This window comes from Miscanthus floridulus, unplaced genomic scaffold (genome assembly GCF_019320115.1).
Source record: "Miscanthus floridulus cultivar M001 unplaced genomic scaffold, ASM1932011v1 os_2181_1_2, whole genome shotgun sequence".
Taxonomy (NCBI): domain Eukaryota; kingdom Viridiplantae; phylum Streptophyta; class Magnoliopsida; order Poales; family Poaceae; genus Miscanthus; species Miscanthus floridulus.
In genome coordinates, this window is record NW_027098145.1 from 12,889 (window position 1) to 27,791 (window position 14,903).

Below are 14,903 nucleotides of genomic sequence, written 5' to 3' on the forward strand. Positions count from 1 at the left end.
TACTAGACTAAACATTCATTTGTAATAAGCATAAATATAGGACGCTAGATTGCCCTGTCTTTCGTACGCTTCTGTGTCCATACCAGGAGCCTAAAGTCCCGTTCACTAGAAAAGAAAAAGGAAGTAGACGTTCGGCGTTACCAAGCCGCCGCCCTCTCCTAAGAAACCTGCTCAGTCCCCCTCCTATCTCTATCTCGGCAGTGGATAGAGGAGCGGGGACCTGATCCCTTTTCCCTTCATTGTTTTAGATTAGGTTTGTAGATCCTTATTGATCTAGGTTTAGATCTAGTGTCATCGACTAGGTGGTGGCGACGATGGTATTTTGGAATGAGGTCTCTTCGGTCTCTCCCTACCTCAATGGTGACTTTCGATCTAGCGTCGGCGAAGGACTAGTGAGAGTTTGGTCTGTCAAATCTGTTGATCTTCTTTAGACTTTGGCAGTTGGTGTGCTTATCAAAGGAAGCAGTTGGTTGACTTTCGATGCGGTGACTCAACCTCTTCTTTTGCTCTGTTCTACCGCGAGGTTTGAAATCTTCAATGCTCTGTTTCGATGGTGAAGGATTGTAAGCCTATATTTTTGGAGAATACCTCCAGTCGATGTTCTTTCAGTGGATACTAGATCTCGTTGTCAGCAGACAGCAGTGAGTGGATTTTGTGGTCTTCAAAGCTAGGTTTGGCGAGGGTGTTTGCATATGGCCCTTTTCTTTGTTGTCTTTGCAGTGATCTTCAAGCAGACAGTGGAAGTCCGAAAGAAGAAGACGGCCAATTTGGTCTTTGGTATACTCTTATATTTTATAGAGGTCATTTTATGCCCTTTTGGCCATCGATTGTACTAGCCTTTATTTTATTTGAGATATATCAGATGCGAAACACTCATTTGAGTGTTTTTATCAACAAATATATATATATATATATATATATATATATATATATATATATATATATAGGATGTTGCCTTTTTATCAACATTTCGTAATCTTGTATTGAATATTTACTAAATGAATTCAAATGGAAAAGTTTCCACTGTAAAGTTCTACATCTTGTTAAGCACCGCAACTTTGGTATAGAATGTGTCTCCATCTGAGATGTTTGGAAATTTTAAAAATTTTAATCTCAAAATATGTATTTAAAACAAATATTTGAGACTCTAAATAACTTTATAAACCAAAAACTTATCAGCAACAAACTTGTAGATCATGTCGGCCACTGGTAACTTTGGTAGTAACTATGTGAACATTCAAGTTCATATGGAAATTCGAAATTTTAAATTTTAGAATCTAATAACTCAAAACACATATTTATTTGGGACTCTAAAGAACTTAAAATAAAAAAATCAACTACAAAGTTGTAGATTGTTTTAAGAACTACAACTTTGACATATACCATGTCAACATCCAAGATTATGTGAAAAAAAATGAATTCGAAATTTTAAAATCTGAGATGATGTATGAGATTCCATCCATAGAGAGTTCGTTCCAATAAACTTATGGGACCTTCTTCTTTTCTTTTTGAATCCTAATAGAAGAATAAAAGAATTGGTATAAGAATTAAGATAAGTCAAACCATAAAGGAAAGGAGGTTCATGGGCGCGGGCAAAGATGTTACAATTCAAGTTATTTTGAAATGTATTAGTTGTGTTCAAAAGGAACTTAAAACATAATTTTGGTACTCCAAATAGTTTTAAATAAAAAAAACTTTTCACTACGACGCTATAGATCGCGTCAAGGGCTACAATTTTAGTATAAAGTGTGTCTTCATTCAAGTTCATATGGTGAAGTTATGAATTATTTTTAAATTTACCTATTTTTAGAGGTGAGACTATTAAACATCAGATAATCCGCATATAATCTACGAATAATCCATATTCACGGATTTTGTCGATTTCATATCTTACTCGACACCGACATACAATTAGATTCAGATTATCAAATGGATATTCATGCTAAAAATAGATATTCATGCTAAAAAGACGATTAGAGCGCTGTTGGATTGCACGGTGCTACACTCTACAGTATTGCGTGCTACTTGCATGCATGTTATCCTGCCATCAAGTTCTCGTTTTATTCTATTCTTAAACTAGCAAATGAAATAATAATATTACATTTTCTTATCATGTACTTAATCTGAAGTTAAAAAGAAGTTTCAAACACGCATACTATGAAGTAGATTATTTTGATATTGATATCATTAACCGGCTACTCAAGAGCATAGGATTTCAATTGCTCGATTGCTTACAAAGAGAATCATTTTTAGATTCAGACGGGCCAAAGCAACCGTTGCAAGGAGAATGGTGGCTCTTAAAGCTGCTATTGTTATGAGCTGAGGATTTTAAGGCACGAGAGATTGTGAAACAAAATTGAGCAATCACATTGATGAGTTTATAAACCAATTTTTCGTAATTGCTATGCAGACATTAGTTCATCACCAAACTATTTTATTACCCTTTTATATATAAATGTAAATAAATTATTTTACCATCCTTTATAATCGCATCCCCTGTGTTTCTTTCATCATGGTATATACTGGTGGCCCTATTAGGCTGGAGAGCAGAGATCCTGTTCCAGAGCTGGACGAATGTGGTTTGAGAGCTGTGATCCTGTTCAAGAGCTTAAGACTTGTCATGGTAATGTAATGGAACGGGCCATATCCACATGTACAATCATTTAACCCAGTTTCAAGTTCAAAATATAACTTGGAAATAAAAGGAAAAATTCAACAGATTGCAATCGAATTGCAAAGGAGGTACTAGGAAGATCGAAGTACAATACAGCGCGGCGGGTAGAGCGGCTGCAGATGCGATCAGAGCCTGTCGGGATGTATGAGGAGTCATCACTTCGTGACATCAGGGGATTGACAGACTTTCATACATGCATCATCACCTCGCATCGAAAATCAACTCATCACAAAGAACAAATATCTAAGAACAAACGATTGGAAGCACCAGGACGAAGGAAGCAACTCTGGATCTGACAGAAGGACGTAAAAACAAGTGGCTCAGAACTTCTTAGAGGATTTGTGCAACCAACACCGGCGTCCGGCGGACGCCTCCGGCACACGGATTTCTTTCCTCATCGCCAACAAATGCTCATAACGATACAGTAATCGCCAAACAGAAACAGCGAACAAATGCTCCAAACGATATATAGTAACCGGCAAACAGAAATAGCGAAGAAAAAAGAGGAGAAACAGGAGGACAGCAGGAGGGCGAAAGAACCGTCGGTGGCAGGTTAGCGACGGCGGGGTGGCGATGGGGGGAACTTTCCCTGCGCCCTGTGTTTTATAGACCAGAACGGTGGACACCAAACCCTAGATGTCATGGGCTTGGTGGCCGAGGCCCAGGAAGAGCGCAGCGGTCGACCTGGCCCATGGGCCTCATCAGATCAGTCAGTGTGGTCGAGGTATCTCTCCCTAAATTTCGCGTGCGCGCTTGCTGCCTTTTGCATTGCGATTTGCAGCTTCTCTCGATTGAGTAGGTGTACTCCATATAAATGTAATTATGGGAAACGTGTCAATTAAAGTAGTCTAACTTTGATCAAGTTTATAGTAAATAGTATTAGTATTTATGTCTCAAAATAAATTTATTAGAAAAATATATTCTATAACTAATCTAATGATACTTATTTGGTCTCGTGAGTGTTAATATATTTTTATATAATTTTAATCAAAGTTGAAATTGTTTGACTCCTCGAAATGTGAGAATTGTATTCTTTCGTGGACGGAAGGAGTACATTGTTTTGGGACATCAGTCTTGGTGTAGTTTTTGCATGGCGGCAAAGAGAGACGTTCGGTCAAATAAGCCTGTTCATGTTTTCTCATTCGTAGCGGAGCTCAGCACCGAGGAGTGTCGCCGTGGTGACGGCGAGAGTACAAATTCGTCTCTTCACTTCTTCCCAATTGCCTCCCATTTTCAGGCACGCAGACACAGCTCTATGGGCGTGATTGGTTTGCGCTCAACCTGGCTCGTATACGGGAGCCAGGCCCTCGGAAGAGAGGCTGAGAGCATGTAATATTGTATGTTTGGTTGCTTGCACACTAGTCGAGTTGAGATGTTGTTTAGTTGCTCGCATGAGAATGTATTATATGAGATAAATCGTTATTGTTTAAGGCTAATAAACATAATTATGAAATTTATTATGTGCAACTATTTTTCATTGTTTTTAATTTACCTTATTATTTCTTAATATTATTTAAAATACAATAATACTAATTAATATACACTAATCATGCACTAACAATGTCATTATCTGAGTAATTGCTCGCATATGGTGAGCCTGGCTACGGAGAAACACCCAGGGCGTGTTTGCGCACCTGGCCCAGCATGGCCTAGCCAGCCCAAACGGACCAGGCCGGGGCAGGTCTGCCCCAACTGCTGCAACGCAGCTTGTTTGCGCACCTGGACCGATTCAGCCCGGCCCAGACGAGCTGGTGTTTGTGACCCAATACTCAGCCGGGCTCAAACGCCAACCGTTACCAACTGCCAAGCACATATTGTGTTTGCCAGTTGCTGTGCTCGGCCTGGCCCAAAGAGATGGAAGAACAGCATGATCAATAGAGAAGCAAACACTTTGAATGAAAATATACAAAAGACATAGGCCTCAGACTAATTCCATTTAATCAACACATATATTGCCGGCTACATTGCATAATCAAAGAAGCAAATTAAGAACAGTAGCAGAATTAAGTAGTTTGGCAAGCCGAGAAGGGCAACAAGTTAACAGAAAAGAGAGTACATGAATCAAAGTGACATGTAGCCAGCTAATGCAGTCATCCTATTGTGTCATCATCGGCCTAATTAAAACAACAGTTGTGGCACATGAACAGCTTGAGTGACAGACCAACTACAACCATAAACAAGATCAAGATGACAGCATTTTTGCAATAGCCTTGCAGCTCAGGTGAATGAGGATAGATTTCAGAACCTTGACCTGTCACCAGTTCATGGGATGCTGATGCATCCCCATAAGGGGCATGAATTGGTAACAGCAAGGGTTTGTAACACCCCTGGTGTTATTCTTGCCTAATTGCACTTGCATTTCATGTTCATGAGCATCATTCATCCATTCATGAGCATGTCACTTGAAACATGGGAAACATGACTTTGAAACAAGAGTACCATTTCAAGTGTTTTTCATCGTTTCAGTACCTTTAGTGCTTGATTATTGTATGACCAAGGTGTGGTATAGCTAAATATATTGTTAAACATCTTAGCTATGCTTAGAAAGTCATTAGGAACAATGTTCATGTTGATCATTTTGCCTAATTAAGATTTCAAATCATGGTTTGACTTGTTTTGACCCTAGGACTTTTTGGTTTGACTGTTCAAAAAGTGCCACTTAGAATGTTTGCATGTCTGAGCAACCTAAAACAAAGTTGTAGCAAATTATATGAGGAACAAAAAGTATTTTGTGACCAAGTCATGAAAATGTGCACAACATGCTCAAATGGTCCCACAAGTCAGAATTTGGGTTGATTTCAACACTTAAAAATTTCTAAGTATAAGCGTCAGTTTTCAGTTTCTTGAACACGACTTTGGCATAGTTTTTCTCTCTATCCTTTGCTAATTAGACAGTGATCTCTACATGAGTTTTGTAGCTGGGATGTAGGTGTACAATTTTCGTTTTGATTTATTTCGCTAACACTCAACGGATTAGGAGATCGAGCCTCGTCTTTTGGCGCTGTCAGTCAGCCTTTCGTTCTCTGAATCGCTGCTACAGTGCCCGACCGGTTCAGAAGATCACTGCCGCGTGGATGCCGCGCGTCGCCGGTCTTCTGCTCGCGCAGGCCACGCGCCGCGGCCGTTCTGGCACCGCTGGCCTCGCCTTAAGCCCTCGCGCGCCTGCCCGACCAGTTCACCTGCTCGTTTTCATTTCCTTCGCCGCAGCGCCCTCTCTCGCAGCAACAGCGCGCCGGCTCCTCCATCGACGCCGAGCAAGCGCCGTCGCCCAGCGCGCTCACCGCCGCGAAATCGCCACCTCCAGTTAGCGCTCAGCTTCGTCTTCACCTCCCCTAGCTGTTCCATCTCACCGTCGAGCCGGAGAACCCGAGGTAGTGGCCCAATTGAGTTTTCGCCGCCACCACAACTCGTCGGAGTTGGAGCTCGCCGTGGCTAGCACGGCACAGCTCCTCTCTTCCTTCCCTAGCCTCCCGTTTGTCTTCTCCGTCGCGCACTGTTACTCGGGTAATGATGTCACCGTCCCCGCCGGCCCCGTCTGGCCGGAACGCGGCCGCGCACCGCCGTGCGCCATGGCCGAGCCGCCGAGCTCCATGGCTGGGGTGCTTAGGGGTCAGTAGGGAGCATGGTTAGAGTACCAATAGACGCGGTTCTTCACGTAGGGCATGTTGGTGCCGTCGGTTTCGCCGGGGAGATCACCGTCGGCGAGCTCGATCATCGCCGCGCCGACGTGTGCCGTCTCCCCTATTTTGTGTCATTGACACGGGGGTCCCGCGCGTCAGTCGCTGAGCTGAAGGGGGAGCCAGGCTTGGGCTGCGCTGTGTCGTGGGCCGTCGGGTCCTTTCGGGCCGGCCCAGTAACGCTTAAGTGAATTGATTTTCATTATTCTTTATTATTTGAAATCTGAAATGGTTTGAAAAATATTTGGATGGTCAAACTTGCTCCAAATTTGTTGAAACAAATTTTGCTAGGTTCCTTATCATCAGATCTACTTGGGAAAATTTTTGCATGTCATTTTTGGGATACTTTTCTATAGGATTTTATTTAACCATGGATATTACTGACAACTTGAAAAATATGTAGAAAAATCTATAGTCTGCAGAAAAATATGATTTCAAGTTTGTTAATCTTATTAGGTCATGTACTTCCTATGAAAAATATGTTTCATGCATGTGCTGTGGGAAAATTTTGAGGTGTAGTTCAAGTGCCTTTAATGGCTGATTTTTGTTATTTTTGCTAAAGAGCAAACTTTGTATAAAACATGCATGTGGTAATTTTTGCACAGTCATTATATGCTATGAAGAACCTACGAAAAATATTAATTCTGTTGTTTGACACTTTTCATAGTACAAAGTAATTTCATGCTCATTTTTATGCTATAGCTTGTCATTTTTGTGTAGGATAGTTTACTTATCCAAATGCCATGAAATTTTTATGGTAGTCTGTTTAGGGATAGTATTATGCTACTGTAATTTTCTCAGATTTTTAGGAGCATCAGAAATATATGTTGCTATTCAAACCTATTATTAATTAAAGTTTAAGCAAGTGTTGCTTTAAGTGTGATTAAGAAATTAGTAAAGCTTTGGTGTATCTTTGAAGCATTTCATAAGGTATGTTAACTTAACATATTAGTAGTAGAAGAGAATGCAGTAGATGACAAGTGCTTGTAGTATAGTTCTTGGATGATGTTGACTACCTTGCATTTAAACATATCCATTGCATTCATCTCCTTCGATGCACCGTTTGCATAATCACTTACGCGCATTGCATCATACAGGATCGCAAACCGAGAACCCAGTCGTCATACCCGAGGAGCCAGAGGAGCAGCTCGAGGTGCAGCAGCAGGAAGTGCCAGAAGCCGACAAGGAGGACTTTGAGGAACTTCCGGAGTGCCCCGATCACCGTCCGAGCTCCTTCGAGAGAGGCAAGCCCCGGAGCATTTTTCTCCCGGTTTGCAATTATTTAATTAAATACTTTACTTTAAATTGATGCATTACGTTCAGGAGTTGTTTGCAACCGTTGCTGCATTATACCTTGCTTACCTTTGTTATACTATATCCTTGTTACCCTGGTATCCGTAGTCGAGTCAATGCTTAGCTGGCTTAGACCGGTAGAAGTCGGGTGATTTCCTGTCACCTGCGAGCTATAGGTGGTTACCTGGATCTGCTTGGATGACTATGAAGTCATGGTATAACTAAGTGTTAAATGAAGTTGAGACCGGATGGAGACTTGCAGAGTTTTGGACTGTAGTGTTTCCGTCTGTGTCGATTAAGGACCAACCGTTGTTGGCCTTGAGTCATGTTGAACGCATGCCTTACATTTAGCTGGCCGGATAAAGTACCTTCCGACCGCGAAGCTGGGAGATTTTTCGGGCCGAGTAGATTGCCCGCAACGCACTGTACCGGAGCAGGTGTGGTAGGACACGGGGGCGGGATGATAAGACCAAAGTGCAGTCGGTCGGCCCCCGGGTACATGTGGTTCCTGGCAAACTCGAGATTCCTGGAAAGTTGACTCGGTGATCAATATCTCACTTTAGCGGGTGAGTGAGGTTTGTGTAAGGAATAAATCACCAGCTGGTTAGGAATCGATTCGAATCGCCATCGCTCCTGGATAGTGAGCACTTGACTTGAGTTACTTCATCATAGTAAATGTTATGGAACACTTGGACAGTTATAATGAATATGACAGTAAGGAAGTTGTTTAATGATCATGGGTTATCGTTATCTGTTTAATCACATGTTTACTCTAGTATAGGTGCAAATCTAGTCGACAGGTTAATAATAATTAACTTGGCAAAAATGCTTTTCTAAAGGTTCTCGTAATGCTAAAAATGCTTCTTTTTGCAAATGAGTCAGCTACCCTACTATAAAGCCCTTCATAATCCTTGGTGTCATTTATTTTTGGTTATGTCGGGTAAGTCTAGCTGAGTACCTTCTCGTACTCAGGGTTTTATTCCCACTTGTTGCAGATGGGCAGATGTATTACGGCTACTGTATCAACTGCCTTTATCCTGCGATGGGTGATGCTTAGGACCATGGGCATAGTCATTCCTTACGTCTCATCTGATGCTTTTGTTGGAGATGATCATTCGCTGGCACTATATTTAAACTCCGCGTGAGTGTGTGTGTGGTTTGAACAAATGACTTCCGCTACTTTTATTCGAACTGGTTTGTAATAACTATGTTTAAACTCTGATGTATCTGTGATGTGAACTTTTATGTAAGTTGTGATGGTGACCGCTAAACTTATTACGATCATGGCTGGGACACGAGTTGGTTTGAAATCCTTCGTGATTTCACGGACTACCGGGTTATACGGACTTAAGTTTGTTCAATCGTCTGCTCTGGTGGATGATTTTCTTACTTAATTTCGTATAATTGGTCGGTTCTGTCACATTCTCCGAGTTCAACGGTAACGTGACTGGCACGATGAAGTTCGGTGACTGCTTAAGGGTGACGATCCGAGGGCACGGTACCATCATCTTCAGGTGCCAGAACGGTAAGCACCGCGCGCTGACGGATGTGTACTACATCCTGTAGCTGCGTTCAAGCATCGTCAGCATTGGATAGCTGGACGAGCGCGGATGCGAGGTACTGATCGAGAGCGGGATCCTAACGATTCGGGATCGGGAGCGACGTCTTCTCGCGAAGGTAAAACGCTCATGTAATCGATTGTACCTGCTCGACTTGAAGGTAGAGCGGTCAGTGTGCCTGGCAGCACGACACGCCGAGGAGCCGTGGCTGTCACTAGTAGAGAAACAACTTTTGATTCACTTCGAAATTTGGCTTTAGTCCCGATATTTTTCGCGCCCAGGACTAGAGAAACCTTTAGTCCCGGTTGGTAGCTCCACCCGGGACTAAAGGTCCCTGCCCAATGGTTACCGAGGTGTGTCAGAGGCACGTCAGTGCGAGAATCTTTAGTCCCGATTTGAGATATGAACCCGGACTAAAAGTGTGACTTTTAGTCCCGGTTTGAGACACGAACCTGAACTAAAGGTACCTTTAGTCCCGGTTTATGTCTCAAACCCAGACTAAAGGTGTCTCCAAACTGAATTTAAAAGAAAAACGTATCTTATCTAAGTTAGATGTGTGGTGGTAGGTGAGATGGTAACGCATGCAAGAGCTGAAATGAGAGGTCGTAGGTTCGAATCTCCACAGCTGCAACTTTTTTACCCAATAAACACCTCTACTCTCGGTTGGAGGAAATAGGACTAAAAATCAAGACCTTTAGTCCCGATTGCGTAGTCCCGGTTTCAAAACGAGGATTAAAGGGGGTTGAGAACCGGGACTACAACCCGTTTCTCTACTAGTGTGTGGCATTCCCGGTTCGGCCACCTCAGCTTCGACGCGCTCGGTCAACTGGAGAAGATGGTCCGAGGGCTGCCCCACATCAAGCACGGAGGCGAGCTGTGTGATAACTGCCTGGCCGAGAAGCAGAGGAGGTTGTCGTTCCCAAAGGCGGCCAAGTATTGCGAGGGCGGACGCTCTCGAGCTCGTCCACGGCGATCTCTACGGGCCAATCACGCCAGCCACAAACGGCAAAAAGTTGCGCGTGCTGCGGACTGATCGCGGCGAAGAATTCACTTCGGTGGAGTTCGCTGCGTACTGCGCGGATCAGGATGTGGTGCGACACCACACCGCGCCGTACTCGCCACAGCAGAATGGCGTGGTGGAGCGGCGGAACCAGGGAAGAATTGTAAAGTAATCTGCTGCTCCCTCGCCTGTACGCGCGGCAGGGGCAGACGCCGAAATGGCTCCCCTGCTGCTGCACTGTAGCCACGGCAGGGGCTGGCGTCAAAAAGGCTCCCCTGCCGTACGTAGCCACAGCAGTGGTAGGTACCAAAGTCAGCCCTGCTGTCACATCTAGTCACTGTAGCAGCATGTCATATCTGTGTACTAGGATTAGATGGGTAGAGTTGTATATATAGCTTCCCACTGCAACTTAGTAAAATTGAGCGAGTTCAGTTTTACTATCCCTTCTGCAGAGCTCCGGTCAACGCTGGTACTTATGCTATGTGTACATTCCATTCTCCCTCTTTTTCTACCTTTAGCGTTAGTACGTGGTCGGCAACGACCTGTGCCGAAGATCTCGAGACTAACAGTTGCTACTGTCCAGCAAGTCAGGTGAACCTGGTGCGGTGGCCACTCGGCGGCGCGGCCGCGTAGTGTGCTGGGCATTTTCACGATGGGTAACCTGAGGGAACGGAGGGGGTATTCGAAGCAACGGGAGAACGGCGCCTCATCAATGGCCACGTTTCGTTACGAGGAGCCGCGAGCGCCTGGGGACAAGGTCCCTGGCTTAAACGACGCCGACTCTTGGGGGGAAAAAAATTCCTCAAACGACGCCAATTAATGACGGAGGGAGTAAGTCTGAATGTTGCCAAGAGGATATTTGTTAATCAATGCATAGATAATCCAGCAAGCCGACATAATCCCTGGCTTATGAGATCAGGACAATTGGAGATCGCAGGCGTGTCCTTATCATCTCCTGCACTGGTGTCCTCTTCGTCTTCGACAAGTGCCTGGACTTGCACGCATTGGTGGGCGATCCGTCGTGCACCCTCGAGGGCCCGGGCGTGCAGCGCCTGTGCTTCTTCCGTCTCTGGAGGGGGCAGGTCCTCTTCCAAGACTGCTTCGACGAACAACTGGATACCCACTCGCGGGTGCAGCCGCAAGTAGTGGCTGAGCATGAGTTCCGCGGTGCCTTGAGCCACAAAGCGAGCAGCCTTCAGGCATTGGTCCGTCACAACGCTGGGGACTAGCTCCTTACGGCCGACAACGCTGGGGACTGCGGATGCGGCAGCTCACCTGGCTCTAGTTCCAGCTTTAGCTGGCGGAGAGCAGCACGGGCACGACCGTAGGTGTCGCGGCACTGATGCTTCTCCCTCTTGACCCGCTCGGCTTCGGATCGAAAGAGGTTCAGCTCGCTCCGGAGCTCGGCCTTCATTTCTTCGTTCTCCCAGGACAGATCAGTCAGCTCCTGTCGTGTAGCTGTGCAAAGTGGCAGATGGTGCTCCGAAGCGGCGAGCAGGGAATCCGCAACCATAGTCTGTTGCACTGAAGCTGGGAGGCTGTTGCATGCAGGAATGCTGTGAGACGCGGAGAGAGCACAACGGGCGACGAGAACTCATGAATTCGCCGCCGCGATCAGCCCACTGCCGAGAGATCTCTGTCGAAGATCTGGGGTGCGGGTGCGAGAGTCCCGCCGGCCTCGATGTTGGGTGCCATCGGCGGTCCCCCGCCCTCCCTGTCAGGTCGGAAGCAGGCGGAAGGAGCCGAAGACCGCCCGCCATAGTCCATCTCCGTCTCCGTGGGGAGCGGCCATTTCCGGTGCCTCAACACGCGCGTGCCGCCAGACGTCGCGGCCGAGGGCTGCTCCATCTCCACGGGAAATAGTTAGTATACCTATCACCATATTACATCATAACAATGTATGCTACTGAGAGACCATAAGTCCATAGCCCTACCTGGCTACCTCATCATGGAATATAATTCGGATCCATCTCTTCCTCCGTAGGCCTCCGTCTTCCGCTCATGCCTGGGAAAGGATCCTCGGGCTCTTCACATGGAGCTTCTTCATCCTCTCTGTCTCCGTCTCCGTCTCCGCCAGGGGCTGCTCCATCTCCACGGGAACGGGCGTGGCCATCCTCTGGATACGCAGGGAGCGCTCTAGCTCGCACAGCAGATGCGCCTCCTTCGGGGCCACGGTGTCGAGGCCCGAGGTCCCGAGAACCTCCTCCATCCCGTCACTCATCTGGGTCGGGCTCAGGCCACCAGCTGCTGCATGCGCAAGAAAATGTTTTATTAGGAAGAATGAACTGTTACTGGAACTTAATGATGTACTCATGAAAATATTGTTTCCACAAAAATGATGCATGACAACCTTTGTATATGCCAGAAGAAAGGAACCAAATGCATCAGCACAAAGTTGTTAACTATACCAAGGGCCATATCTATTCGGACTCGTGTGTATTGCAATCTTGCGTTAAGGAGGTGGCTGGCCGTGGAGCGAACTGACATGAAAATGAGGGAGAGGCTGCATGCTTACCTTCGGGGAAAGTCCGCGTGTCGTCGTCCTGTCCAGTGCAGACCCTCTCTATAGGTCTATTATTTTCACGAAGCTTTCGAACAACATCCTTGGTCATCGGATCAATGTCACTATGTGATGGCCACTGTTTGTTAGGCCCATTTGTGGCAGAGCAAGGATGGTTGTGTTGCATCTCAAACCGAGAAATAACCCATCCATGATCACTGGTGCGATGGAGCCTAACCATGGCTTTGCACCCAGTCCTCCTGCATGTTGCTTCCCTTTTGTTCAGGCCCTGGTTTAGCAATTAGAAAAATGATGAGGACAATTTCAATGGCATTTTCAATACTAAAAATAAGAAACGTAAGCATGTAGTTTTCTATATTACCTCACATGAGCATACAAAATCCTGCCTGGTTATATAATTGTTGCCATTGGTTTTGTTTCTACCTCTTCTAATGCCAAATCTAATTTCCCATGAATATAGGCTATAGAAATCTTTTGCTTCTTTGGCTGAGTTGAACTCCATGCCAACGGCAGGCAGGAAAACAGGCTGCCCCTTGCGACTGGTAGAAGTTCGGATTGCCTCAGTAATAGCACTTTGTTCCATAGGTGAAATCCTTGAATCTGGACCGTGTTTGCCTCTCTTCCTGCATTGAAACGAGATATATACTGAATTTATAACTTGAAAAGTCTATACAGATGTCCCAACATCACTGCACACTGTCACGAGGGCCAAGGTATCAAATATGCCAGATCGTGCTACGTTCAGGACAAACTGATGGTTCTTCATTCAGCCTACCAATGTTCATGGTTCCAACCTAATGGAAAACTAGTACGACTTCAGTTCAACCTAATTAAATCACACACAAAAAAAACTAAACATAATGACCCATGTCTCTGAATGCAAGCACTTCGCTACCAAAATACAGCTCCATGTCTTCTCACCCTAAACCTGTTAAAGCAGCAAAAAATCCTCAAGCAGTGCTGCACCACCTACGACGCCGATGCAATTCAATGATAAAAATAGTGGTTGCTGATGGATTGGTTACCTCTTAAGGAGATTTTGATGTTGCCCGACCTGTTGCGACGATGAAGCAGAAAATAGAGATCCAGGAATCGCAACACCAGCAGGCGTGTCGCCGTTGCGAACTCGATGATTTTCTTGAATCCCCTGGATCTGCGATTCAGGGATACTCTGCTTCTGTGTCGGCTGTCTCAATCGCGTGGCCGAATCGCAGACGGCTTGCGATCCGCCGGCAAATACTGCAGGCTCCCCTGCACTAGAAGCACTCATGGGTCAGGGGCGAGGAACAACCCGTGAACGACGAATGAGATAGCCGGGCGGGGTCGGAGGCGGGGAAGAAAGGGTCAGCTTGGATTACTCGGTGTCAGGCTCGCCGGTAGCGAACGGCCGGACTCAAGGAAGAGTATAGAAGTACTTGCTTGCTAAAATACATCAACTCCGTTATTGATCCCCTCTTCCTCTCGCTGCCTACTGATATACTCAATCTAACTCTCCCCTCTCAGCAACGAACCAGTGAGTCGACGAAATGGACCTCACACCGGCTCGGACTTCTCGTTGCAAGTCACGCAGGCCCATTTCGGCCCAGCCAATCTGGTGTTGCTGACCCTCTTCCTCTTGGGCCTTGGAGCTGCCGACGGGTTCCTAGGTGAGGTTTGCTGACATCCCTCCCCCCTTGAGTGCCGGCATGTCTCCATGCCGGAGCACCAGGAAAACGCTGCACGATGACGTCGGCGTCCTCCCAGGTAGCAAGGTCGTCGTCGAGCTCGGACCACTTGATCAGCAACTGCTTGACAGAGTGTGTACCTCGTTGATGAAGCCTAGACTGCAGCACGCGCTCCGGGAATTGCATGTTGGTGTCGAGGTCGGGGAGCCTGGCGGAGACTGCTGAAACAGCAGACGACGCCGGCTTCAACAGCGAGACGTGGAACACCGGGTGGATGGAAGACGTCGGTGGAAGCTCCAGCTTGTACGCCACTGCTCCGATCTTGGACAGCACCTTGAAGGGGCCGAAGTATTTGAAGCAGAGCTTGTGGTGGGAGCGCGGCGCCAATGACGACTGAACATAAGGCTACATACGAAGGTAGACGAAGTCGCCAGCCTGGAACGAACGCTCCGAGCGCTTCTTGTCCACCTGGTGCTTCATGCGCTGCTGTGCGCGAAGGAGATGTTGACGGACAG

At 46.1% G+C, this 14,903-nt stretch overlaps 1 protein-coding gene and 2 non-coding genes across 4 annotated transcripts; all 3 read right to left on the reverse strand.

Moving 5' to 3' along the window:
* Positions 1-2,795: 2,795 nt before the first annotated feature.
* LOC136534691 (small nucleolar RNA snoR14) lies at positions 2,796-2,884 on the reverse strand. The gene has a single exon (XR_010778786.1). It is a non-coding gene; the product is annotated as a small nucleolar RNA snoR14 (small nucleolar RNA).
* Positions 2,885-2,990: 106 nt separating this feature from the next.
* LOC136534690 (small nucleolar RNA U61) lies at positions 2,991-3,077 on the reverse strand. The gene has a single exon (XR_010778785.1). It is a non-coding gene; the product is annotated as a small nucleolar RNA U61 (small nucleolar RNA).
* A 9,125-nt stretch (positions 3,078-12,202) lies between these two features.
* LOC136534687 (uncharacterized) lies at positions 12,203-14,166 on the reverse strand. Of its 2 annotated transcripts, none has more exons than XM_066527073.1 (4): positions 13,750-14,166; positions 13,086-13,347; positions 12,719-12,992; positions 12,203-12,447 (listed from the first exon to the last, which is right to left on the reverse strand). In XM_066527073.1, exons 1-4 carry the CDS (start codon positions 13,992-13,994, stop codon positions 12,203-12,205), a joined length of 1,026 nt encoding a protein of 341 aa, XP_066383170.1. In that variant the 5' UTR covers positions 13,995-14,166. The 2 variants fall into 2 exon arrangements, with proteins under 2 accessions (XP_066383170.1, XP_066383169.1); XM_066527072.1 differs by having other exon boundaries at positions 12,203-12,450; positions 13,750-14,165.
* Between the last annotated feature and the right edge of the window lie 737 nt (positions 14,167-14,903).